Genomic DNA, 25,958 nt, shown 5'->3' with positions numbered 1-25,958 from the left:
CACCTGTGCACCCCCATGCTCACTGTCCCCACCTGTGCACCCTCATGCTCACTACCCCACCTGTGCACCCCCATGCTCACTACCCCACCTGTGCACCCCCATGCTCACTGTCCCCACCTGTGCACCCCCATGCTCACTGTCCCCACCTGTGCACCCCCATGCTCACTGTCCCCACCTGTGCACCCCCATGCTCACTGACCACACCTGTGCACCCTCATGCTCACCGTCCCCACCTGTGCACCCCATGCTCACTGTCCCTGCCCGTCCATCCCCCATGCTCACTGTCCCCGCCTGTCCATCCCCCATAGCCCTAGCAGGACTTTCACTACAGCTGTTCCCTCTGTTTAAAATGTCCTTCCCTCCTTGTGTCTCCTGATTATCTTCTTAGATCTCAGAGTGTTCCTCTTTAGAGAAACTGCTTCGTTTTCTGAGTGGCTCGATGCTCCCCAAACAGGGTCCTAGGTCCTTCCATCCTCCCAGGTGCTGTCAAGGCTAGTTTCCTTTTCTTCTTTTCTTTCTTTTGATTAGTCAGAACGATTGACTCCCTAGTATTTAGTTGGCTGCCCAGCACACGGTGCTTCCTGCTGCTGGAGTGAGAGACCCAGCAGTCGGTAGTTCACAGGACCGAGGCCGACTCTGAGGACCTGGCCTCTGGAGCTCTGACTAGGCTGCCACCCACCCCCACCCCAGTCCAAACCACAGGAGTTAGGCTGTGGGATGAAACGCAAAGATAATATGCTTTCCTGGAATGGTTGAGGCCCTGAGTTCGAGAATCAGATCCACTGTCATAAAAACAAAGACAAAACAACAAAGGACAACCCATCCAGGCGACAGCCTGGAGCAAGATGACTGCGGAGGCTCCTGAGCTAACTCCTGTTGGTCTGCTGGGGTCGAACTAAGTGGAAGCCGATGTTCTCTGGCGTCCTCCCAACCCAGCCTTGGTGGGAAGCGGCCCCTCTGTGCTCAGCCCCTTGACCCTATTTCGAGATTCTCCTGGGCAGGTTATTTCTTGCTCCAATTGGACTGGACTGTAGAGAAAGGGTAGAGATGGGAAGAGGTGAGGCAGGTGGGCTCTGAGGTGGGGTCAGTGTCTGTGGACACAATGGCTCAGATGGAATCTCCTTGGGATCTGGGCCTGTGAGGCAGGTATGATAAGGCAAAGGAGGCGCACACTCTGGGGATATATTGCCCAGGTATGGACGTTGAATAGAGCTGCCTGGGATACCCAGAGGAGAGGAAATGATTCTCTCCTTTCTCTTTCTTTTTTCTCCCCTCCATCTCTCTAAAGGTTGGGCTTTCCTATCTCTTTTCTTCTGGCTTGTGGGAATTCTCAAGGTCCTTCCTGAAACTGAGAGTTAGACCCCACCGCTAGACGCGCGCGCGTAGAGGAGGAGGAGGCAATGAGGAAGAATGAAGGTTATTCAGAGGGGAAGGTTCACAGGCCTAAATTCCTGGGCTCCTGCAGCTCAGCCATCCTGAGAAAAGAAAAAAAAATCACAGTGGAATGATTTAGAGACCAAATTCTGTACATGGCGGAGACATGAAGACACTAAAGGCAGGAGAGAGAATCCAGTGGAGACAGAGGACTCTGCTTTTGCCTGCAGCGGTGCGATGCGATGTTATCTGTCTCCAGCTGCCTCTCTCTCTCTCTCCCTCCACAGTCCCCACCTCTGCCCCTCCTTCCTCTTCAACCCCACGTCTCCCCTTCAGGGTCTTTGCACCAGAACCTAGAATTGGAATTTACAGGTTCACAGCGCTAAGGCGGAGTGATGGAGGGGGAGCTGGAGGCTCCCAACGCTCAGACTGTCGTCTCCAAACTCAAGCTGCCATTGCTACACTACTGCCTTTTCCGTTTTGACCTCCAGCAAGGTCTCTCTATACAGGCATTTATACAGAGGCATGTGCATGTGTGTGATTGTGTGTACACGGGTGTGATTGTCAGGGAGGCTGGCGTGACTCTCAGCCCCAGCCAGCCCATCAGCTCTCCCCATCTGTACCTGCCCATGAGAATTACCTAGAACTGTGGAAGGGGAGGCAAGGGTGTGGTTTCTGTAGGGTGTCCATTTACCTGTGTCCCTCTGATATATGTGTGAGTGTGCATACAGGTTTATAACTGTTTGTGTCTCAGTCTTCAACTCTGCTCTTTGGAAAGTCTCCTAAGGCAAAAGTGACTTGAAACCTCCCGAATCTGTTTAGACTCAGGTCTCTGAAGGTTTGAGCGGGCATAAAGACAAAAGTGATTTGAGTCTGTCCAGTCTCCAACCAAAGGACAAAGGGAGTGGTAAGGCGGGGTGCTCCCCAGAGTCCTGGTTCCCCCTTGGGACCAAAGCTCTGGCGTAGGGTCTCTAGAAGGACTGTCTCACCATGGTCCCAGGCCTCAACATTCTCCGCTCTGATGCCTCTGCAAGCAACACTTGCCAACCGATTCTGGAGTGGGGCTGGGGGTGGGGGAGTGGGGAGGATGGACGAAGGCTTGGAGAGTCCAGGGATGGCTAAAGATTCTGCTGCAAGATCTGGCTGGAGCACATTGCAGGAGGGGTGGGGCCAACTGTGTGTGTTTAGAGGAAAGGTGGGGGGTGGGGGCAGAAGGGCCGCCTGCGGGGGAGCAGGCTTCTTGGCAAACGCCCCAGTTTCCTGAGCTGATCCCTGCTCCCTGCCACTGCTCCCAATTCTGTTGTTTCAATAACATCATTTTTATCCACCCCACAGAGAGACAGTGTCTTAGGAGGGGGAGGCAAGGGGCAGGGCTAGGGCATGGGGGGTGGGATAATTGAGAGAGCCTGGGGTCTGGAATCAGCAAAGACTAGATTTGGGGCGCTCCCTCCTCAGGGCGATCCCAGAGCTCAGGTCCCCTGATGACAAAGACAAATACATTAAAATTCTTGCCTCGGAGAAGAATGCAGGACAGGGAGAGTATTTCATAATCTGCAATAACAGTAGCAGGGTGGGGATAAGGGGCTTGGAACAGAGGCGCTGGCTCCCAGGGAGCTGGTCATTGGCCACCTGCAGCCTCCAGGGACCCCCCCCCCAAAAAAAGCCCACTTAGATGCGAGGTTGGCACCAGCTAGCTTCAGTATTCATCCAGTCTGGTATATCCTTGAATGTGCTATGCTCAGCCTTGGTACTGCCTAATACAAGGGATGAACAAAACTGCTACGTGCTGGAGCAGCGTGCGCTAGAAGGGGAGAAGCGCAGTTGGTCCATTATCTGCCTGAGCACTGCTGTCTCCCTCCTCCCTACTTCCTTCCTTCCCCAGAGTGCTCCTACACTCTTCAAACCTCAGGACCCAGGACAAGGACTTCACTGGTACATCTTTGACACCAGGGCCCTGCCTTGGGGGGTCTCCAGACAATCCAAGGCCTTATTTTTGTGTCTAGGATAAGGTTTCTCCTCTTCTCTCTTCTTCTGTCTGTCATTCACCTTCCTTCCGCAATCCGCTCCCCCTCCTGATGGAGTCATCTGTGGTCTTCTCATGCCTCCTTTCTGGCCCCAAATCTCATCTTCACTCATTTTCCCTGCTCTCTGGACGACTCAGGACCTTGCCTTCTCTTCGCCCACCAGTGGTGTTTGTCTACATTGGCAGTGTTCTCAGTTTCCACTTCTAAATTCCACCCCAAAGGACAAGGAACGTTTCCCTCTGGTGTGAAATGTCTGCCACGTGGGCTTAAGGACCCTGTCTAAGGTTGATGGGCCCTCTAGATAGTGGTGGCAGAGAAATTGGCTTCTGCTTCGGAATGTCCGCACCACCTGTCCCTCGCCACTCCTGGGGCACGTCGGGGGGCCTCTGCCCCAGGCCAGAGGAGCAGAGGCTGCCGCCCCGCTGCCAGCCGCTTGGCTTGATGAATGGAGCTGTCCCTCCTCCCCACGAGGCCTTTGATCTCTTCCGCGTGGGGAGGGGGTCAGGGGCATCAAAGACATTTTTGTGGCATTAGAGAATCAGATAAACCACCTCACCTGCAGCTGGCTCTCCCACCCCTTCTGCCCGGGGCCAAGTTGAGGGAGAAACTCGAGGCAGGGACCCGAGGACAAGCGAGACCCCACTACAGCAAGCGCTGACCCCTCTTCTCTAGGAAGTCTGCAAGCTCAGCCCTCCATTTCACTTATGAGTAGCGAATGCTGGAGCGCAGGCCCTGGAGAGGCTCCACTTGCAGTCTTATCTCCCCCACAGTGTCCGCCCCCCCTCCCCCCCTCGCTGGACGCGTGGCTGGGGAACTAGAACCCAGACCTCGGGCTGGCTCCCTTGCTGGGACAGCGGCTGCAGAAAGGGCAAGTAACACGGAGTTAGCTATCCGCAAGAAAGTAACGCCTCCGAAGTGTGTTGGGCCGGCAGTCGAGTTGGACAGCCTCTGTGGAGCGAGCATCCCGCGTCCCCGGCGGACTTCCTCACTGGCCCCCAACTGTATCTCCCTGCACAATGTTCCCTCCCCCTCCAAACTCCCTCATTCCTGGGAAGTTTTCTCTCTTTACAGTCAACAAACCTGTCAAACTTCTCCCAGCCAGTCCCCCTTTCCCAGTTCCTCTCCCCCCCCTCCCCCATTACTCTTCTCTACTATTCCTCCAGCCACTCAGCGCAGCGGGCCCGGGGATGGCAGATGACAACCTTGGAGAGGCGAGAAGAGGGGCAGGCGGGCGGGTCCCGCACCCAGGAGCGCGCGGGCCCCGCCCCAGACCCGGCTCCCGCCCTTCGCTGCGCTCTGCGCCCGCCGCCCCGGGGCGCACCGCTCCTTTCCAGGAGTCCCGCCGCCTGACTGTCGCAACTGCCACCCCGTGGCCCCCCTGTCCCCCTCCCCCGCCCACGCTTCGGCCCCGCTCCCCTCCCACCCCCGCCCCCGGCTCTGATTTCTTCTCTCCAGCGAGCTCTGCAGGAGACACAGGCTGCTCGGTCCGCTCTCCGCCTCCGCCGCGCCCTCCTCGCCGGGGATGGCCCCCCCTGCCGCCACCGCCGCCGCTGCCGGCGGAGTCCTCGTCTCCCGGCAGCCGCCTCGGTCGCCGCGCTTGCCCTAAAGCCCGGCGGTCCGCGATCCCCGGCTCACCCCGCAGCCTCGCCCCCCTCACCCGTGCCAGACTGCGGTAGAGCGCTCACGATGCTGCCGCCGGTGCCCTCCCGCCTCGGGCTGCTGCTGCTGCTGCTCCTGTGCCCTGCGCACGTCGGTGGACTGTGGTGGTGAGTGCTGAGTGGGACTGTCCCCCGCGCAATTCCAAACGCCAGAGGGTGGGGACCCAGAGCCAGTCTTGGGGCTGAGTGCCGCGATCCTGCTGCTTCAGGCTCTACCCGCTCAGAGATCCCAGCCACCGGGCGGCTGCACCAGGACCCTCGCAGACAGTTCCTTTCTAGTCTCTGCCCGAGACATCTGAAGTGCCACTTTGACACTCCCTATCCCTGGATATTCTATTGTGTTTCTTTCCCCTGTGTTCTCCCTTCCCCCAAAGAAATGTGTCCAATTCATATCGCAAGGAATTGGCAGGCAGGTCAGGGAAAGCTGCTGGATGTCATGAGATCCATAGTGAGAGATTAGGTGAGGACAGGAGAAAAAGAGAGGAGAGTTCTGTAGCTGGATTTGAGGGGAAAGATGGGAACAAGGTGGGAAGCTGTAAGGCAGAGGGTCAAACAGCTGCCTCTTTCCGTCCGTCCGTTACCAATACCTATGGCCTCACCATTGCTGGCTCTTTCAGCATGGGCGGTGTGGAGGAAAGGGAATGTAAATGGGGAAACTGAGTCAGGACTCTGACTTTCTTTACTGCTTTCCCCCCAGCAAGTAAGAAAGACAGGAAGGAGATTCTGGAAGCCGGCCCTTCCAGACGTGGGAAGTAAAGATTTTTTTAAAATGTGTAGCGGAGATGTGGGAACCGGGGAGTGTCCTAGTGAAGCGAGGAAGAGCCAGGCCAGTCGAGAGATGGGGCAAATTCTCAGACTGGACTCTGGGGATTGGATTTAGCCTGAGCAGACACCTAGAATGCGAAGATTTCCAGAGGTTTGAGCCTTGAGGGGTAGGATAGGGGAGGAGAAGCGGGGCCCCCGCTGGGACAACTCAGATCCAAATCCTCAAGACTTTTTTTCCTCTTAGTTTTTAGAGCCACAAACACCCGCCCGGAATAGCTCTGTGCTCAGAGAGGAGGGATTTGGGCAGGAGTGCTGATGGATTAGCCAATCCTAAAAAAGCAAGGACTCCTATATTTGCATATCGCCGCCTCATTGGCTGAACTCCTACTCTCTACCCTCTCTCACCCGCCTTCGCGGCTTTGGACCCAGGGGTGGGGCAGGCCCATCCCTCTCTCCGACTGAGATTGAGTAGTATGCCCACACAGGAAGCCGTTGGCCGCTATCCTTCCGCGATGCGGGAGAGACATCCTCGTGGGTGTCAGTGAGACGGCAAATACAAGACCCAGGTTCGGGTTAGGGAACATGCGTCTTTAGTTTAGTTGCAATGCAGTCCTTAGCAGTTTTGACAGCCGGATCTAATCTCAGCCATTAAATCTGTGGTTTTAAGCGAATCACTTCCCCACCCTACCCTACCAACTCAGTTTTTAAAGAATAGTCTCCCTACCTGCTAGGATTGCAGGGAAGGAAGACAGGGAAGGAAGATCTATAGAATGATCTGACATTAGGAGCCTTCTTCCCAATTCACCTTTTCATCCCATAGGCCCCCTGGGGGTGAAAAGTGGGGTTCCCTTAAATTCAGAATAAAGAGTCAAAAGTAATACTTGGTAAAGAGCTCCCTCTCTCCTCTTAGACACCTTTCCTAATTTTACTCTTTCTCAAGATGCAGGGCAGGGCTGTCCCTGACATCTCATTCTTCCTTCCCCATTGGCCCAAATTGTTCTAACAAATTAAAATACCACTTCCTCCACAAAGCTGTCATTCTGAGGGGCCAGTGGCCTCCACCCCACTGCAATCCGGTGCTCCTACCATGCTCTGAGCACTGGGCAACTGTGAAGTTACCGCACTTTACTGGTAATGGTCTTTTCTGGGGGTCTTTTTGTCCTGTTCCTTTGTCTCGAGAGTTCTAGAAGCCCAAGATAGCATAGGTGCCGGACACAGGTTTTCTGGGTTTGTATCTGTGAGGGTTCCTTTGTTTAGGAAGGACTGCTGGGTGGGAGCCAAGCTGAGGGAGAGGGGCCTGGGCCCTCTGGAGATTGACCCTGAAGCTGGGAAGCAGGGAGTGGGGGAGGAGGGCAGGTGTGGCAGAACACAGGGGCCTTCATGGCCACAGCTGCAGTGGGGAGCTGGAGTGAAGAGTGAGGGCCAGCGTGATAAGGTGGCCAGCACACGCTTCTCTCTCAGCTGTGTCTCAGCGAGAACCTGCGCCTCCCACCTGCCTTGGCCCCTTCCCTTTATTCCTTTGGTCTGAGCCCAGGTTGACTTCCATGGTCTTTGATTCCTGCTCATGCTCCTCCCCCATCATAGCCTTCCCAGGCCAGGCCTGAGCCTGTGGGTGAAGTCTTGCTTGGTATTAGCCTAGCCTGGGGTAGAACCCTCGCTCCCCAGTCACACTAGAGCGAGGTACTTCAGAACTGGTGTCTAGGACCTTCTGTGCTGCCCTCTTCCTTCTCAGAGGAAGATAACTAGAAACTCCGTGGGTGACCAGAAAAGCAGTGTGGCCTACAGTAGCCATTTCCAGAATCGAGCTGTGGTCACGAGAGAGGCTGGGAAGACTCTGCCTGCCTAGGCCACTAAAAGAGTCCTGAGCTGGGTGGTAGTGGTGGCACATGCCTTTAATCCCAGCACTCGGGAGGCAGAGACAGGTGGTCTACAGAGCGAGTTCCAGGACAGCTAGGGCTATTACACAGAGAAACTCTGTCTCAAAAGAACAAAACAAAACAAACAGGACAACCAAACCCCACCCTCCTAAAAAAAGAGGGTCCTGGAGGAGAGTGACCCAGGTCCTGGATCAGTCAGTTCAGGGACCAGGCCGTCTGGCTCCAAAGACATTTATCTTCCACCTTTCTCTTCCCTCCACCTCCTCCCAAGGCAATGCAAGATTTCTATTTTTAATTTTTCTTGTTTAGTTTTGAGACAGGGTCTTGCTATGTGGCGGCGCATGCCTTCCAAACTCTGCCGCCAGCCTCTGTGTATCTCTCCAGTGTAACCATATCTTTGTGAATCCCAGAATCCCAGATTCCAGGACACTGGCCAGGCCCTCCTGAGGTCATATTGCTCAGTTCCTGCCTCCAGGCCATCCAACCTGTGTTCTGTCCTCCCTCTGTCCTGAGAGTAAGGGCAGGAAAGAGGCTCTAGCTCCTGGATCACCAGGTCCCCCCTCCTCCTCTGCTCCCCTCTCCACAATGTCTGAGCCATCTTTATTTCTACTTTCAATCAGTGGATGTAGAAAATAGCACACTCTCATAGAAGAGGCAAGTCAATCTCCCTTCTTCGCCCTTCCTCTTTCCTCCCTGTTTTCTATTTTCTGTGAGCAAAACCAATTCTCCCCTGTTTCACCAGGAAGAAGTCTACACCCAGTCATCCACTTAGCTAAAGCTCAGGGGCAGGCTTGCTGCTGACCCCACAGGGAGGCAGAAAAAGGACCAGACCTCTTGCTGGTACTCAGGCTTTCTGGATGCTCTGTGCTCTACCTTTGTGTGCTCATACTCGTCCTGGTCACTAGACCATCCTGTCTTTATCTGGAGCCCTTGACCTCTCCTGGCCAACGCTGAGGCTTACTCACATCCAAGTTCCAGAGTAGGGATGGCTTGGGGGTGGGGTAGCCATCCAGTCCCTTTTCCAGGCCTCAGCCTTGGCAGCTTCCCTTCTGGGGAGACAATGAGGCTAAGAGCAGAAAAGGGCAGGGGCTAAAGGACGCTGGCTTGATCCCGGCCGGAACATGCCCTGGGCCCACCAGAGTCCTGGCACTGTGACATTTCCTGGGGTGTAGTGGGGACTGGGGGTGTGAGGCTCCCTCCTGCCCCGTTCGCATCTGAAGCCAGGAGTTGGTGGCTGGAGGTCAGTGGGAGGCCCCATCACCAGGGCCCTGCAAGGGGGATTCCAGAATGTGTACTTTGATGGGGAAGTGCAGCTGCGGAGGGAACGGGGCCGGGCAGCAGCCAGCCCAGGCCAGCCAGCAGGAGGCCTCAGGGAACCGGGCGCCTACCCACTGCAGACTGGTGAGAGCGCCCCCTAGCCGGCATTTTGAGAAATGTGGCCAGGAGGAGACTTTGGCTGGTTATACCCGCCCGGAGCCCTCTGTTTTAATCTCGAATGTGATCTAGAAAGGACCGAGAAGTAACCTAATCTGTTATGGTCAGTGGTGAGGGTAGAAGGTCCAGGGACAGGAGGGGACTTGCCCAGTGCTAAGCCTGCATGTTGGTAGCTAAGATTGGGGCTCTGAGCCCTGCCTCTTTCTCAGCGCTTTCTCCTTGTGTGTGATGGGGGTGGGAATCAAGATGAGGGACAAGGCTTTCACGGGCTCCTTGCTCCCTCCCCCATCCCACCCTCAGAAGAGTGCTCGCCATTCTACACGAAGAGCAGAAGGTATGACAACTGTCCAGCAGGCATCCAGTGGAAGGCACTGCCTCCGGAGCTTTGGCAAGCAGGAAGTTCTTTTGCACAGTGAACTCTGTCTGGGAAGGGAAAGCCCCTGCCTCTCAAAAAAAAAAAAAAAAAAAAAAGATGGAGACAAAAAGACAAAAGTGTGAGTGTGAGGAAGGACACAGGGAACCAAATGTGTCTGCGTGGGGAAGGGCGAGTGGCGAGTGGGGGCCACAGGTGGGCAGTGGGGAGGCAGGGGTTAATGGAGCTGGGGCATCACTGGCTTTGATGTGGTGGTTGGGATGGGGGTAGGGACTGGGGGAGGGGAGCAGTAATTACCGAGTTAGGAGTTAGACAGAGCAGGACAGGACAGGCGGGCGGGCACAGGCCCGGCAGCCTCAGCAGCCGTCAGGCAACATTTTTCTGCCCCCTTTCCACCACCCACCTCCCCTACCTCCACACACCCCCACCCACAGCCCCAGGGCTCAGAGCTCCCTCTGCTGGCTCCTAGGAGGTGGGGTTGGATGTAGGATCTTGGGGGTAAGGAGTTGGGGGCGGGTAGAGAGACTGGCATGCTTGCTGTGAGATTTTCCTAGGGGTTAAGCACTCCTAGGAAGTCTGTGGTCCCTTGGCCTCAGTGAGCCATTTGGCCAAGAGGATGGATCCTGGGCACCCTGGTCCTTGGGTAGGCTGAATGGAGACCCACAATGGACAGGAAAGACAGAATGTTGCAGAAAGGACATTCTGGGGACTCCACACCTACCACCTACATCCCAACCTCTTGCCCTGCACTGAGCAGGCCTGAGAATACAAGCATTTGATGGGATCCACTCTCTGTCCAGGCCAGTATACATGGGGGGGAGGGATTACGATTTCCATTTTCCAGTTGAGGAACTGGTGTTTAACTTTTACCGCCCATCTAACAAATATTAAGTGTGTTTTGCATGCTAGGAACTCACACCACATCACACAAGCAAGTGACAGAGCTTAGCTCCAGCTCATGCCTGGACCCCCAAAGCCCTGACTGTGTCCCACTGAGGTGAGGACACCATGCACACTTGTGAGATTCCTGTCTTTAATGAGACTGAGGAGACAAGACAAGCAATCACAAGCAAGGCACACTCAAATGAGTGACAGCCAGGATGCAGGCTGTGGCTCCTGAGGGTGATTGGAGGGATGCTGGCTAAGAACATCCTGATGGCTTACAATTGTCGAGGCAGTGGCCTTGAGATCAGAAATGTGGCCTGGGATGGAGTCAGGCCCTGAGAGCAGCAATGAATTGTGTGGTACAACCGTGAGAGCCCACCTGGGGTCTTCTCATGGCTCAGGCAGCCATCTCCATGCCGGCTTTGGGTGGTCTCATTCTGTTTTCACAGCACTGGAGGTTGAACCCACAGCCTCAAGCATGCCAGGCAAGGGTTCTACGACGAACTTTTTATTTTGAGATAGGGTCTTACTGAGTTTTCTAGACGGCCCTTGAGCTCACAATCCTCCTACCACAACTTCCTGAGGATCTGCCACTGGACCAACTCCTGTTGGTGGATGTTTGTTGTTGTGGAGATTTTATAGCCGAAGCTCTTGGCCAAAAACTTGCTATGTAGATCAGGCTGGCTTTTGACTCACAGAGACCCACCTGCCTCTGCTGCCCAAGTGCTGGGATTAAAGGTGTGTGCCTGGCTCTGTTTCTATTTTTTTCTTGTTTTTTTGTTTTTCGAGACAGGGTTTCCCTGTGTAATAGTCCTAGCTGTCCTGGAACTAGCTCTTGTAGACCAGGCTGGCCTCAAACTCATAGGGATTTGCCTGCCTCTGCCTCCTGAGTGCTGGAATTAAAGGCGTGCGCCATGACCACCTGGCCTCTGTTTTGATTTTTAAATAACCTGTTTTGTAATGAGGAGTCCCCTCCAGGAAGTGGCCCGCAACCATCACCTCTGCTCATCTTGCTCACCTGTGTGACCATGACCGTGAAGTAGCTGAGGTGAACGAGCTAGTCTTCACCATCTCCCTTTATTCTCCGAATCCAGAGGCAGAAGAGTAAGCCAAATAGACTGAACCAGAATATTGAGGTCTCTGGGTGACACAGGTCTACAGATACCGCTGGTAGGAATTGTCTGGACTCTGACGCCATCTTAGTGGACCACTAACCCATCAACTGTAGTCCTGGAGGGAGAATTCTCAGTGCAGGCCAGGACAGTTACCGTGGCCTGGTAGGCTTGTTCCTTCTTGTCTGTACTGAGTTCTTTTAGGGCAAGCCATGTTCTCTGTGCCCACATGTGGCAATAAGATTATATCCCAGAGAGTATGTTGTGTATCTATTCTTTACCACCATGCATTTCAGGATTTAAAATATACAAATTGCTCTAAACGTGTGTGCACCTTCTCTGGGCTGACCCCAGGTCACCACTGATCCAGAGTCCCCCAAAGCAGAGTTCATTACATAAGGAAACAAAAGGACTGGAAACAAAGTAAATGAGAGGGGACCAGAGAGGAGGTGACTCCAAGGTGGAGTCAGACATTACCACTGAGACTGGAGGGCTTCTTGCATCAGCAACCCACCATTTCTTCTGAAGCCCACAGAGGAAACTGACTGGTCTGGAATGGCTCAGCCCACCCAGAGCTGACAAAAACTAGGGTCAGAGGTAGGGCTGGGTAGTTTGTTCACTACCCTGTGTCTTTTCTGGAGTTTCACTTCCTATGCCTTTAGGACTGGAGTGAGGACAGGAGGGCAGGGAACAAGCTGGTCCCCTGGGATTCTAGTGTTATCACTGCCCATCCCTCCTCCTGACCAGCTGGTAAACAAGTTCCCAGGAAGCCAGCCAGTCCCTCAACCCTGTGAAGGGCCAGCCCCACCTCCTGGGGGCCCTGCCTGCATAGCCCCACGATTCCTTTCCTATCTCCAGCTCCTGGGAAGCGGACAAGGCCAAGAGGGTTTAGCAGTTCTTCCTTGCTACCCCCAAACTCTTTCCTGCTTTGCTAAGGGAGGAGGCTGGAGCGGGGGAGGGACGGGGCAGAGTGACCTTGGGAAGATAAGTCCATCCAACCTTGGGGAAAGTAGGGAGTGTGCCGAGGGCAGGGGTGGGGTGGGGGTGAGGCTGGGGGGAACTTAGCAGTAGGGGTGCCGTGGAGATGGGGACTGTGAGTTTTCAGAGCCTCATGCGGTCAGGAGTAGAGTGTGCAGGTGGCAGAGGGGAGCTGAACAGCTGCAGGGAGGCTCGCTCCTCTCATCTCAGGGGAAGAACATGTTTGAGGCTACACTAGGAGTCATGAAATGACACCACATCAATAGGACCTGGACTCGAGGGGGGCTTATGGCTCATTCATTCCCGAACATATGGTAAGCATTCATTGCCAATATATAGCTGCATCTATTTGTCTATAATGTAGAATTCAAGACATGCAAATCTTCTGAATAAATGTCGCAGGGATATAAATCAGAGACTCAAAAAGCTTCCACAAGAAGATAAAGAAAAAAGAAGAAGAAGAAAAAAAAAAAAAAGACTGTCCCAACAACGAGGAAGCTCATAACCTTATCTTCCTACCTGAACAACCTTGCTGGAAGCCACTCAAATCCAAATCCTTTTTTAATGAGGTGGATAAGTGGACAGATTTATTAATGAAGATGTATACAAAAAGATAAGACCGGATTCTTTTTGTAGTGCAATTTTCAGTCTAGACATTAGTAAAGAGGGGATACAAACACGGAATGGACAAAGTACCAATGGGACAATAGCAGTCTCAGTTGGGGGTAGGGTATTTAGGCAGGTGGAGGAGCAGATGAGATTGATCAATTCTCCAAGGTCATTGGGCCGTGGTGAGCCAGCTTGGGCTGTCTTAACCTTGGCTCACTGTTCATTACTCCATCTGTTCCTTCTCTGGGGCTGAGAGAGGGGTTAGGGCTGGTGCTGGGCGGGTCCCAAGCTCAATATAAGGGAATCTCCGCTGCATGTTTCTGCCCAGAAGAGATGCTTGATCTTGAAGTATTTGGATAGGGATAACAGTATTCCTGATCCCCTCTCCCAAGTGTGTGTGTGTGTGTGTGTGTGTGTGTGTGTGTGTGTGTGAGAGAGAGAGAGAGAGAGAGAGAGAGAGAGAGAGAGAGAGATGGGGCTTTTACATCTTTCTGCAAACATCTCTTTGAGCACCTCATCTCCAGTGCTGAGAGTTTTACCTTAATACCTACATTCCTCCGGCTGCTATTTAAGACCATCACATCTCAGGACATGCCTGGGCAGCCTGCACTTGTGGAGTAACTGGGGGACTGTGGGGCGGATGTGCACGGAAGCAAAGCTGAGAAGGTGGCCACCCTGACCTGTCACCCTCTATTGCCAAGGTTTATAGCCCACTGCCTCCAGTGTGCACCCCACCCCCCAATCTTTCTTCCCCTGCCCTCTGCAGAAGGTTTTTAAATGGTCTCCAGTTAACCTCCCTAGCTCTGCCCACATATCCCTTCAAGCCCGAGCTCTTAGCTGTGTTCAAATAGGAGCTATCTGATTCAAGCGGTTTCCCCCCAGGTGTGAATTCCTGGCTGACAACCTATGGACAGCGAGTGGCAGCTCTCTCCTCAGGTGGAATGAAGGTGGGCAGGGCAAAGAGGCTGCTGACAGTGTGCAGAACTCCCCATCAGGTCTCTACCCACCAAACCAAACATCACCCCCCTCCGTCCCGCTGTTGGTTATACCACGCTAGCACACGGGGCTTGGCTTGGCGCCACCTCTCTCTGGGAAAGCCAGCTACCCTGGAGCAAGAGAAGGGTCATCATCACCTATCTGCCAACAATGCTGAGCAGCTCCCAGCTCCTTCCTCCAGCTGTCTAGCTCAGGGAAACGGGCGGGGGAGGGGAGCAGGATAGGAGGGCCCACCTCAGCCATCTAAGCAACAATCTCTCATTTTATAGAAGAAGTTAAACTCAGAGGCTCAGTTCCCGAGACACTCTAGTACCTCGTGGCTGTTTTGTCCTTCAGATGGCCCCTGCTTTGTATTGGGGCTGTCCGGGTTGCAGCCCACTAAGGCCACATCCTTCCTTGATACGATCTTCTACTTTTATTACTTTTATTTAGAATACTTTCTTTTATTAAGCAGATTTTTTTTTTAAAAAAAACAGCTTTCTTGATCTTTTTTCCCTACTAATTTCTTCCTTGTTTCCCCTTTGGGCTAGGTCTATTGAATTTTAACCTTGGCCTCCTTGGTGACAGCTACCTTCACCTTCACCTAAGTTCCTTTAAGGGTTTACTAATGAAGATGCCCACGGAGGGATAAGACGGAATCCTTGCTGTGATGCAGTTTTCAGCCTATACTTTAGTAGAAAGGGGCACAGACTTGGAAAGGAAACGGGGGGGGGGGCAATATCAGTCTCAGGGGTAGGACTGAGAGACTGCAGCACCTGGCTGTGGGCTGAGTGGGGCTAGTTCCCTCTTCTTCACCCCCCCCCAACTCTACCCCAGGTCTTTTGTGTTTGGGGTGTATCTCCTGACCTGCTCTTCTGCTCCCCAGGGCTGTGGGTAGCCCCCTGGTCATGGATCCTACCAGCATCTGCAGGAAGGCCAGGCGGCTGGCAGGACGGCAGGCTGAGCTGTGCCAGGCAGAGCCGGAAGTGGTGGCAGAGCTTGCCCGGGGCGCAAGGCTGGGGGTCCGAGAATGTCAGTTCCAGTTCCGTTTCCGACGCTGGAACTGTTCCAGTCACAGCAAGGCCTTTGGGCGCGTCTTGCAGCAGGGTTAGTGTGTGAGAGGCCACGGAGGGAGGCGCTTTTTCCTTGGGGGGCGGAGGGGCAGGTTTGGGGAAGCTGCTTGAACCCTATCTCTGTTTTACCCCATAGGCATTCTGTCCACCTTGCCCCTCCACACCTGTCTCCCAGATGGCCCAGGACAGGCTGAGGAGGGGGTTCCTATTTCCATCTATGATACTGGGCACTCACTGACCTCGGCTCCGTCCTCCCTCCGCAGACATTCGAGAGACAGCCTTCGTGTTTGCTATTACTGCAGCCGGCGCCAGCCACGCGGTCACGCAGGCCTGTTCCATGGGAGAGCTCCTGCAGTGTGGTTGCCAGGCACCCCGTGGGCGAGCACCACCTAGGCCCACTGGTCTTCTGGGCACCCCTGGACCTCCAGGACCAGCAGGTTCCCCAGAAGCCAGTGCAGCCTGGGAGTGGGGAGGCTGTGGAGATGATGTGGACTTCGGGGATGAGAAGTCAAGACTCTTTATGGATGCACAGCACAAGCGGGGACGTGGCGACATCCGTGCACTGGTGCAACTGCACAACAATGAGGCAGGCAGGCTGGTGCGTATGGGCAGGAGCTGTAGGTATCATGCCTGAGTGTGGAAGTGTGGGTGTGCAAGAGAGCGCCAGTGGGTGTGGCAGAGTGTGGGTGGCAGCATATTTGTGGTAGCATGAGCACGAGTAAAGGTGTGACTTGTAGGATGGTGTGTGTGTGAGCAAGATAGGGAGAGCTGGGAAGACTGGAACTTGGGCAGGGACATGGACACACATGGCAGGTGAGATGTCCATTCTAGAGGGCTAGGGGTGGGGGTGCTGAGAGGAACAGTGAGCAGAGTTGGGGGATAGTACATCTAGAATAGTACTGAGGGTCAGTAGAGACCCAAGGAGGGGTGCGCATCCCTCTGAAACATGACATGGATGCCAAGGCAGGAGCATGGTTCTGAGAGGCTAGAAATGAAATTAAGACTAGGAGCCACGGGGAGGTCTGGGGTCTGGTGGTAGAGGTACCAGAGACTGAGGGTTAGAATGAGGCCTAGAACTGACTTGGAAGGGGCTGAAGGATCATGAGTCCAGTGGGAAATCGGCAGAGGCCAGGACTGCCCAGACCCAGCTTCAGACCAGCAAGCAAGGGAGGAGAGAGAGTACAGGACCCTGTTCTCCTTAGTGCATTCAGGTGGAGCCTCTTACATCCTACATCTCAGTTCCTGAGCTGAAGAACATCCCTCCACACATTCTGTGTCCTTTAGGGCTCAGCCCAAGGCATCAGGCAAGCTGGAAGGAGGGGGCCTAGGAGAGAAATGTCCGGACAGGCCCACATACCTGTTGAGAGGGTTGGGGAGGGGTGACAGAGACAGACGCCCAGGCGGCTGGCTGTGTCTGCTCAGCTCTGCCTGGGGCCGCGAGGGGCAGGAATGAGGAGGCTGGGTTGGCAGGAGGGCTAGGCTGCGACAGCTGCCACTTCTCCCCACTCCAGGAAGAATGGAGAATCTCACCACTGCGTCCATTCTATTCTCTCCCGCTCCCTGGCTTCGGACCCTGGAATTTCTGCTCTACTGTTTCCACTTACTCCTTCATCTTTGTCATTCTTCCTCCTCTCTAAGCGGTCGTTTTCTGAATTTTCTCCTTCTAAACTTATTCCTACCTGCTTGCATCCATCCTTCCTTCCTTCCTTCCTTCCTTCCTTCCTTCCTTCCTTCCTTCCTTCCTTCCTTCCTTCCTTCACCCCCTCCTTCGCCACCCTCTGCTTCCTTTGCTTTCTGTTGGTCCCCTGCTTCTTTCTGCCCCGCCTATCGCCCGCCCCTCTGCTCCTGCAGGCGGTGCGGAGCCACACGCGCACCGAGTGCAAGTGCCACGGGCTGTCGGGTTCGTGCGCTCTGCGCACCTGCTGGCAGAAGCTGCCTCCGTTCCGCGAGGTGGGCGCAAGGTTGCTGGAACGCTTCCACGGAGCCTCTCGCGTCATGGGCACCAACGACGGCAAAGCCCTGCTGCCCGCAGTCCGCACGCTCAAGCCCCCAGGCCGAGCCGACCTCCTCTACGCCGCCGACTCGCCCGACTTCTGTGCCCCCAATCGGCGCACCGGCTCGCCGGGCACGCGCGGCCGCGCCTGCAACAGCAGTGCCCCGGACCTCAGCGGCTGCGACCTGTTGTGCTGCGGTCGCGGACACCGCCAGGAGAGCGTACAGCTCGAGGAGAACTGCCTGTGCCGCTTCCACTGGTGCTGCGTGGTGCAGTGCCACCGCTGCCGCGTGCGCAAGGAGCTCAGCCTGTGCCTCTGACTCGCGCCTGCCTCGCAACTGCGCGCAGCCCTCTTGGCAATCTGCGGGACCACTGGATTCCAGCAGGCGGCGCTGTCTGAGCCCAGCTGCTCTCTAGGGAAAATACATATCTAACTAAGCCTTGAGACACTTGCAGGGGCTGGGAGCTTGAGGTTTACACGTGCCTACGAAGGCTTGAGGACCCTGCCCCTCCAGCATTCCCCAGAAGGGTCCTGTGCTGTTTTTCTTTTTTGCTGGAGACGATGCAAACGCTCCCTCCCTTTGGCCTCCCAGATGGAAATAAAAAAAACAAAACAAAACCACACACCAGACTCTGGCCTCTGGAGATGGTACTCCTCAGAATTACTGGGTTGGCTGGGCAAGTTAAGTATCAATAAAAACATTTAAACCAATGGACAGGACCCACAGTTTGAGGGAAGGTAGCCTTAGAGGGCCAGGATATGGAAGGGAAGTGGTCCTGATAAACTAGCATTTTGGCCTGAATCTATAATCCCACCCTTCACCAAGGCAGGGGAGGGTGAGGGAGGGCTCCTGGAAACCCTATCTCTCTCCTTTGGCACTCTTTTGTTAATTTTTATCCTCACCAAGCACCTGAATCTTTTTTGGTTTTTCGAGACAGGGTTTCTCTGTGGTTTTGGAGCCTGTCCTGGATCTAGCTCTTGTAGACCAGGCTGGTCTCGAACTCACAGAGATCCGCCTGCCTCTGCCTCCCAAGTGCTGGGATTAAAGGCGTGCGCCACCACTGCCCGGCTAAGCACCTGAATCTTGAGGACAAGTGATTCCATTTTAAAGGGACATAAAGGGCCCAGAAGCTTTTAGTAGTGTGCTCAGTTGTCAGGCCTTTGTGTTAATTTTTAGGGCATTATGCCTATTTCTGTGACTCCTGAGGAAATCAAGGGTAGACTTTTGGGCTCATGAGATTAAAGATCATTATAAACTAAAATACAGTGGAACTGTTGTCAGGGGCACCTGCTTTTGTTACAGACAAAACCAGCCATGCAGCAGCTCTAAACAGACGCTGGTCTGGAGATCACCCAGTCAGGGAAAGTGCTTGCTTTGCAAGCACAAGGGCTGACCCTGAGTTCCATCCCCAGAACATTAAAAAGCCCAACATGGCCAGGAGCTGGTGGCTCATGCTTTAAATCCCACCCCTCCAGAGGCAAATGGAACTCTGAGTTCGAGGCCAGTCTGGTCTACAGAGTGAGTTCCAGGATGGTCAGGGCTACACAGAGAAACTCTGTCTCAAAAAAAAAAAACAAAAACAAAACAAAAAAACAAACAGACCCAACATTTTTTTTTAATTAAAAGTAAAATGTGGTGTACTTTTAATCCCAGCCCCAGGGAGGGGGAGACAGGAAGCTTACTGAGGCTAGCTCGCCAGCCTGGCCTACTTGTGGGTGATTTCCCAAGTGAAAGACTGTCTCAAAAAGGGAGGGGCTATCAGAAGACAATAGATAAAAGTGCATGCTCCCCTAATGACCTGAATTTGGTTTCCAAAGCAACACAATAGATGTTATAATAGATAATAATAGATAAATAATAATTTCAAAAGGCAGCACCCAAGTTTGTCTCTTGGCACCCATATGTACACACACACACACCCACACACCCCGTACAGACTGCTTGCCCAGTATAGTGTTTTTGATCACACTCAGAGGAAACAAGTTTGTCCCAGGGGCTTGTTTGGCACCCAACCATGATTTTTTTTAAGCTGGTTCCCCTCAGGATGCTGATTGTGAGGAGTTAAAAAGGTCACACGACTAGTTCTGGGTTCTCTAGAGTTGAGGCTTGTGCCCTCATCTGCAACCCAAGAGAACAGGGTGAACACCCCAATTGTGGAATAGCCCCCCATTGCAAAGACTACAGTTGGGGGATGACTCCTACCCTTCCTGGCTCAGATGATTGAGTTTGAAGCCAGTGTAGCGCAGGCCAGCGTGGCCCTGTTTCTCTACCTGTGTGGCCTCACTCTCATTCACTTAACCCTTGCTAAATAACAACAGCCTCAACGTAACCACTCAGTGTGCTTTTTGGACAGCTGTGTGCCAGAACTCAGCTCCCTGGTTTGGTTCAGAGGGCAGACCACAAGCAGAGTGCCTGGGGTCATTCTGCTGGAAGATGTGCTGGCCTAGGGAGCTCTTGAGGGCTTGTTTTCATGCCTAAGGATTCTGGTTCTCCAGTGATCTCTCTGTGGCTGGCATGGGCTTTCTTCCAGCGTGGTGGCCTGAAGATAGGAAGACTTCAAGAAAAGAGAACGTGTCAAACCCCCAGGCAGATTTTGTCTTCTGAGAGTCCCGCCACGGGAGTTATATAATATTACTGTTGCTCTCTCTTGGCTGGAACAGATCACAGAGTCAGCTCAAATTTACGGAGGGAGTAGTGGGAGGAAAGACAAGGAATTTGTAGCCATCTTGGCCCATCTCACACCCTCGGAGAACATCGGGAGGATTTCTTTTTCTTGAGATATGAAGAACACTTAGCATGGCATTTGGTGAATTATGTCACATGTATGTTTCACGAAGGGCAGTTGTTGCTTTGGGCAGCTCTGACTGCAAATGAAGACATCCAGTTTTCAGACTAGGCCCAGAGGAATTGCAGAATTTAGTCTGACTTCAGCCACAGCTGAACTGAGTGCACAGACTTCAGTGCTATCATTACAGGCTTCTCTGTCTCTCCTCCACCCCCGTTTCTCTCTATTCCTCGGGCCCTGCTCCTATGTCTGTTGTTTCAGCTCACCACCTCTGTATCCCATCAGCAGTCTCTCCCCTTGTGGATTTCCTCTCTCTGACAGCTTTAGGCCTCCATGCATAGGAATGATGATTTTCTTTTAAAGGGAGGGAGATCCTGGAGCTGAAGAAACTGCTCGGTGTCTAAGAGCATTTGTTCTATCAGAAGACCCAGGTTCAGTCCCCAGCATCTTCCTGGAGACTCACAACCATCCTTAACTCCAGCTCCAAAGGACCAAACCTCATCTTTGGCTTTGCAGACACCAGACATCCACATGGTGCTAAAACATACATACAGGCAAGGCATGCCTGCACACACAAAAATAAACCTATTTCTAAAAGCCTCCTCAGTTGTAGTCCCACGAAAGACACTTACTAGTTCAGCTTGAACCAGTAACACTCCCCAGGGAAACATACGCTACTTTGGCAAATTGGCAGACTCCTAAGACCACAGGGGACGGGGGGGGGGGGGGGCACAGAGTTCTTCAAATGAAACGGGAAGGGAACTTCAGGACAGACACCAATGGTGGCTTCCAGAACATCCATCTACTCCCAGGATGCCCCTGCAATCAGAGCTTCAGGGCAACCTCAGGGAGAATTTGAACTCAGAACTTCCTGACCAAAGAATACTCTAACTTTTCAAGAGGGGGAGTAGAAATGGCATTAAGGGGCACACAGGGGAGAGGTAAGCTCCGAGGGGTGGAGTTTATAGTCCCAGAGCTTTGGGACGGTGCTGATGCTGTGCCACTCTCTCCTTCCCTTCTTTCTCCTGTCTTCCTTTCCCTTCCCTCTCCCACTCTCCCCCATCCCTTTCCTTTCCTTTCCTTTCCCTATGGCTATGCAAGTCACCCAGGCGCTAACAAAGCCCAGCGTTCAACCCAGCGGTTTTTTCAATCTCTTGTACTTCTCAAATAGACCACCAGAGGGCCTCAGAGTTCAACTTCTCTATTGACTGAGAGCTGCAGGAGGAGAAGGACGTCTGGGGAATTCAAGAGCAGGAAGCCCCAGTGGCAATACAAAAAGGAAGCCAAGAGAATCACGGACAGTTTGGGTCACGCTGTCTGGGACCTCTAGGTTGACCAGACCTAGGACTGGGACTCCAGTCTATGTCTCTATGACTGCCTGGTTCTCGTAGGGTGTTCTGAGACGAGACGATTAATGTAGATGTTGAGTATTTTCCGCTGTGATACCAAAAAAAGCAGACTGAGGCAAATGACGTTAAGCCAACGCTACTCCAAGCAGGTTGAAAAGAAGGTAAGACGTAGGTTTTTTTTTTAAGACCCTAAGACCCTAAAGACTCCAGCTAAGCAACTAGAGGCTACCCTGTCCATGTCTCAGTGATTCCGTCACAAAATTGGGCTCTCTGGGAACTTCTTGGCATCTGGTGAGAATAGAGAGTAGACAGCAGTCTTTTTTTTTTTTTTTTTGCGGGGAGGAGTATTTCTAGACAGCGTTTCTCTGTGTAGCCCTGGCTGTCCTGAAACTAGCTCTGTAGACCAGACTGGCCTCAAACTCAGAGATCTGCCTGCCTCTGCCTCCCAAGTGTTGGGAGTGAAGGCGTGTGCTACGATACCCAGTTCTACTGCAGTCTTGGAGTGGCTAGTCACATAACAGCATTCCATCTTCTTAAGACCAAGTTTCACAAGGGTCTGGGAGATTTCTAATTTACGAAGTGGCAGTGCCCAGCAGGAGGCATGGTGGGAGGTCAGGAGCCTAGTTCTCTGCGAGCACAGAGATGGTACTGTGCTCTAGCACTGCTGCCCAAGGACCCCTGCGAGACAGACCTCAAAAGTGCCCCACTGACATCCGCTCCCCTAGCTCACCCAGCTGCTCAGCCCCAGGCACAGGCAAGGTCCCCTGCTGGCTTTGTGTGGGGGGGACATGTGGAACTTGGGCAAAGGGAGCACTGAAGCACCCCAGATGTGTGTGTGACCGCATCAGGAAAAGGCAGAACATAGGCAGATGGGTTAAAAGGCTGAGCGGAAGGCCTAGGGTGCGGCTGAGGCCAAGAACTCCCAACGCATCTCTCTTTCCCTTTGAGAGCCACACAGGAGGAACCTGGAGCCCTGGGTTAAGAGTAAGCCACTTCCCCTTACCTTGCTGAAGGCAGGGACAACAGGATGGAGGGCCCTTATCCATCTAGACATCTAGAGATCTTCCTTCTCTTCTTCACCAAGACCAACTTCTCCAGCTGAGCATCAAGAAGGAACTGGACTAGACTGGGCTAGGCTGGGGTTGTGAGGGTCCCACCTGTTCTCACCCCGTGCCTCCCCCAGCCCTCCCTCCAGGAGACCTCCCCCAGAGCTGTCACAGCTGGAACCATTCTCCAGCGCCTTTCATCCTCCAAACTCCCCACCCCCACCCCCAGTGGCCCCTGTAATTGTGGTCTCTGGCAGGCGGCTGCGGGGGCTGGGGCTGGGCTGAGGGCCAGGTTGCAGGGCAGGTCTGGGGTGGAGACCAGGGGCTGCTGGTGCTGGAAGAGGCTTGGCCATGGATGGCATGGGTCATCCAGGTTGGGACCCCAGATGTACACTTTCCTTGGGCTTCATCTGCACATAGGCCAAAGTCTGTCACTTATACACGTGGGCATCGCTAAACCTCCTGACCTCAGGTCAGACCCATGGTGGGGGCATAGGCTACAAGCATCAGTATTTACCTTCTAGAGTTTCTAAATGGGGGGGTCTTCTCTCTCCCCCACTCTGTGTTTCTTGGGTCCTGGAGCAGAGACCCTTCTCCCTCCTCAGACAGAGGCCAAAAGGAGAAACCGCCAGCTACCCTACCAAGCTCACAATATTGTCCCAAGGTAGTTTCCTCAACACTGGGAGATGGTTCTGAATGCAGATCACCAGGCCTTGTGCCTGGGAAGAGCTGATTCAGTACCTTGGGGCCTAGAATCAATATTCCCACAATAGCCTACCCCAAGGGGGTACAAATGCTGCTTCAAGTGTGGGGAACACTAAGATGAGCACTGGGCAGGGAGCAAGGAGGTGTACACCTTAACTATAGCCTCATTGCCTGGGTCGGGCGGGATCTATTCCAATCTATTCTGGGCCTCAGTTTCCCCAACAGCCAATGGGAACTTGATTCTCCAGCCTCAGATGCCCACCCTGGGGTTGTGCCTCCATCCTGTGTTGAGTCAGACCCGATTGTGGTGCCAGGTGATTGGGATTTGTTCCCGCAGCACCACGGTGGGGGAAAGCTGGGGGGGGAGGGGGTGGCTAGGGTCAGACAAGGCTCTGGTGACACAGGCTGCTTCCTGCCCCCGGCTGTTTTTCCGCTGTCCAGCCAGACTGCTCCCTCATTGTCCCACCCCAACCCCCAGCAGCCCCAAGCTCTTAATTCCTGACAGCTGCGATGGCTGCCGGCATAGATTGGGGAGGGGAGTGTGTCATCAGCCTGCTGCTGTTCAGGCCACCCCCACCACCTGACAGTCTGGGGGCAAGAAAGGCACCTCCCCTCCAATTCTCCAAGGATGGTCAATTCCTGGAATGGGCCCCCTTTGTCTCTGAGCCCAGAGGCAATGACAGTTCTCTTCTTCTTAAGACAGGGGGTAGGAGAGTGGGGGTGGAGTGGGGTGGGCTCTCTTCAGAGAGAGGGAGCCATGGGATGGGAGGGATGTGATTATGTAGAATAGGAGACTTGTGCCCATTTCACAGAGGACCATGCCAAAGAAGCAGCAGGAGTGAGATGCACTGTCCAGACCCAGGTTAGAGTCAGAACCAGAAGCTAGGGACCCTGGTTTTCGGTCACAGACACTTGACCAATATGCCCAATATACACGACCAGTTTTCTACCAACGGTGTGAGAGAAGGAAGGGACCCTGGAGTACTAGAGATAGGGCCTTAGGACCAGGACCAGGACCAGGACCAGGACCAGGCACGTCTGAAACATCCCTGGGCAACAGCAAGCTGCTTTCAGTGGAGTTCCACGCTGGTGCGGTGGGAGTCAGAAGAACTAAATCCACTTTAGCTCTTTGACTAATTTGCTCTTTGACCTTACATAAGTCATGGCCCTCTCTAGACCTCCGTATTTTCTTGCGAAATTAAGGGGGGGGGGTGTTGGATAAAATGTCTGACTGCCCACTTTTGAATTAGAGGGTTCTCTAGTCCCTGCTCCCAGCTAGAGCCATCCCAAGGCACCTGGGTCTCAACAAGCATTTACTAGAGTCTGGACCATTTTGCCTTCTGTAGCTCACCGACTACATGAAGTGGGCGCCCTATTACTTATTTCATAAAGGGACAGAGGGTGACTCCAGGAGCGACTTTGGAAAGACACAGGGCTAAGCAGGGGAAAAGCCAGGGGTGGTCAAACCCCTTCCCGGGACCTCCACAAGCACACCTGTCTCTCTAGGCAAGCTGGGGGAAGTCCCTCTCAAAGTAGAGAAGGCAAAACGGAGGGGCCGGCCTCTCCCCTCCAGTCCCACAGGTGTGTGCTGGGGTGGGGTGGGACACTCCCCTGCAGCTGTGTTTCAGCTTCAGTGAGGCACATACACTTCAGGTTAACACACAGACCAGCACCCGGGTGCAGGGTGCCAAGAACCAAGACGCCACTACCTCTCCTTCCTTCACCCTCTGCACGCGCTCCCCCCCTCCACCTCCACCCTACACACACCGCGGACTCAGTGGCCTCGCGGACGGGGACACGAGCACTCCATTCCCTGTCGTGACATCACTTGGGGTAGAACCCTTAGACACTACATGGAGGGGGGGCAGAGCTCCCCAGCCAGGACAGTCACTCACTCTCCAGGCGGTGGGGCTGGGCCAGACAGTACCGCCCCCACCGCGCCCGCCTTGCACACCCTCAGAAGCGCAGGCTCGCAGCGCGGCGCTGGGGGGGGGCTCCCCAGCACCTCGGCCTCGAGTCCCCAGCCCGCTGCACCTCCGCCCCCCCCTTACCCTCTAGAGGCACCAGGAGTTGTCGCAAGGGGGCCTCGGGAAATTCCCTGGACCCCAGTGCCAGGAGGTGCCCGGTTCGCCTGCTCCCCATCCACCCCCCCGAGGGCGGTGCCCGGGGGCGCTGCCCCATGGAGCGGGGAGGCGGGCGCCGTCTGCTGCGGGAGCCGTGACCTGAGTAGGAGCTGTGTGTCGCAGCCACCCCACCCCTGCCGATCATGCGCAGGCGACCCTGGTTCGCCAGTCCCACCGGGCTGTGAGCCCCCCACTCCCGGCCTGTCAAGGCCCGCGCGCCATGGGCAGCGCCCACCCTCGCCCCTGGCTGCGGCTCCCACCCCGGCCTCAGCCGCGGCCTGAGCTGTGTGCGCTCCTGTTCTTCCTACTGCTGCTGGCTGCTGCTGTGCCCAGGTGAGCTCTCACCTCATGCTCCGCCCTCTTGGAGAGCTAGGACCCCCGGGGCCGTTCCCAGTGCTCTAGCTGGGAAGGGACCCTGGAGTGTGCTGTGCGGGGGAGACAGGGTCACGGAAAAGTGCTAGTGTCCAATCAAAGTTAGTGAGATACCTCGGAGGAAAAGGTTGGACTGGTGACAGGAGGATATGGGCAGTCCAGGGAGATAGGGCAGTGCCCAGGTAGATGATGGTAGCTAGGTCAGGAAGTGGGAATTTGGGAATAAGTGCTAGCTAGGAGTTCTTTCCACCCTGGGGGCAATGCACCCCCACTCCAAGAATAAGTTCAAATTGCCTCCTTCCACCTTGCGAATCATCCCAGACAGGAGCGGGAAAGGAGTTGAAGGGGGTTTCCCCATCTCAGGTGGGGGTCAAGTGAGAGACTGACCCTGAGAGGCAGTGGTGTGTGTGTGTGTGTGAGTGAGTGTGAGTGTGTGTGTGTGTGTG

The 25,958-nt window shown here is 54.3% G+C and overlaps 2 protein-coding genes across 2 annotated transcripts in view; both read left to right on the top strand.

Annotated features, from left to right (window-relative positions):
* The first annotated feature begins 4,674 nt into the window (after positions 1–4,674).
* Wnt6 (Wnt family member 6) lies at positions 4,675–17,739 on the top strand. The gene is made up of 4 exons (XM_005361618.2): positions 4,675–5,164; positions 14,951–15,171; positions 15,401–15,735; positions 16,989–17,739. The coding sequence occupies exons 1-4, from the start codon at positions 5,085–5,087 to the stop codon at positions 17,448–17,450; spliced, it is 1,098 nt and encodes a 365-aa protein (XP_005361675.1). The 5' UTR covers positions 4,675–5,084; the 3' UTR covers positions 17,451–17,739.
* A 7,621-nt stretch (positions 17,740–25,360) lies between these two features.
* The window catches only part of Wnt10a (Wnt family member 10A), an 11,818-nt gene continuing 11,220 nt past the window's right edge, over positions 25,361–25,958 (top strand). The window contains exon 1 of the mRNA XM_005361617.2: positions 25,361–25,473. Coding sequence (XP_005361674.1) covers positions 25,361–25,473 — 113 coding nt within the window. The remainder of the gene's footprint in view (positions 25,474–25,958) is intronic.

This window comes from Microtus ochrogaster, linkage group LG4 (genome assembly GCF_000317375.1).
Source record: "Microtus ochrogaster isolate Prairie Vole_2 linkage group LG4, MicOch1.0, whole genome shotgun sequence".
In the NCBI taxonomy this organism is placed as follows: Eukaryota; Metazoa; Chordata; class Mammalia; order Rodentia; family Cricetidae; genus Microtus; species Microtus ochrogaster.
This window is presented reverse-complemented; position numbering and strand designations above follow the sequence as displayed.

Excerpts from the sequence above, each read along its gene's own strand:
- Wnt6 (XM_005361618.2), top strand. The coding sequence starts at position 5,085 with ATGCTGCCGCCGGTGCCCTCCCGCCTCGGGCTGCTGCTGCTGCTGCTC. Across the intron at positions 5,165-14,950 it reads CACGTCGGTGGACTGTGGTG|GGCTGTGGGTAGCCCCCTGG; the intron begins GTGAGTGCTGAG and ends TCTGCTCCCCAG. Across the intron at positions 15,736-16,988 it reads ACAATGAGGCAGGCAGGCTG|GCGGTGCGGAGCCACACGCG; the intron begins GTGCGTATGGGC and ends CTGCTCCTGCAG.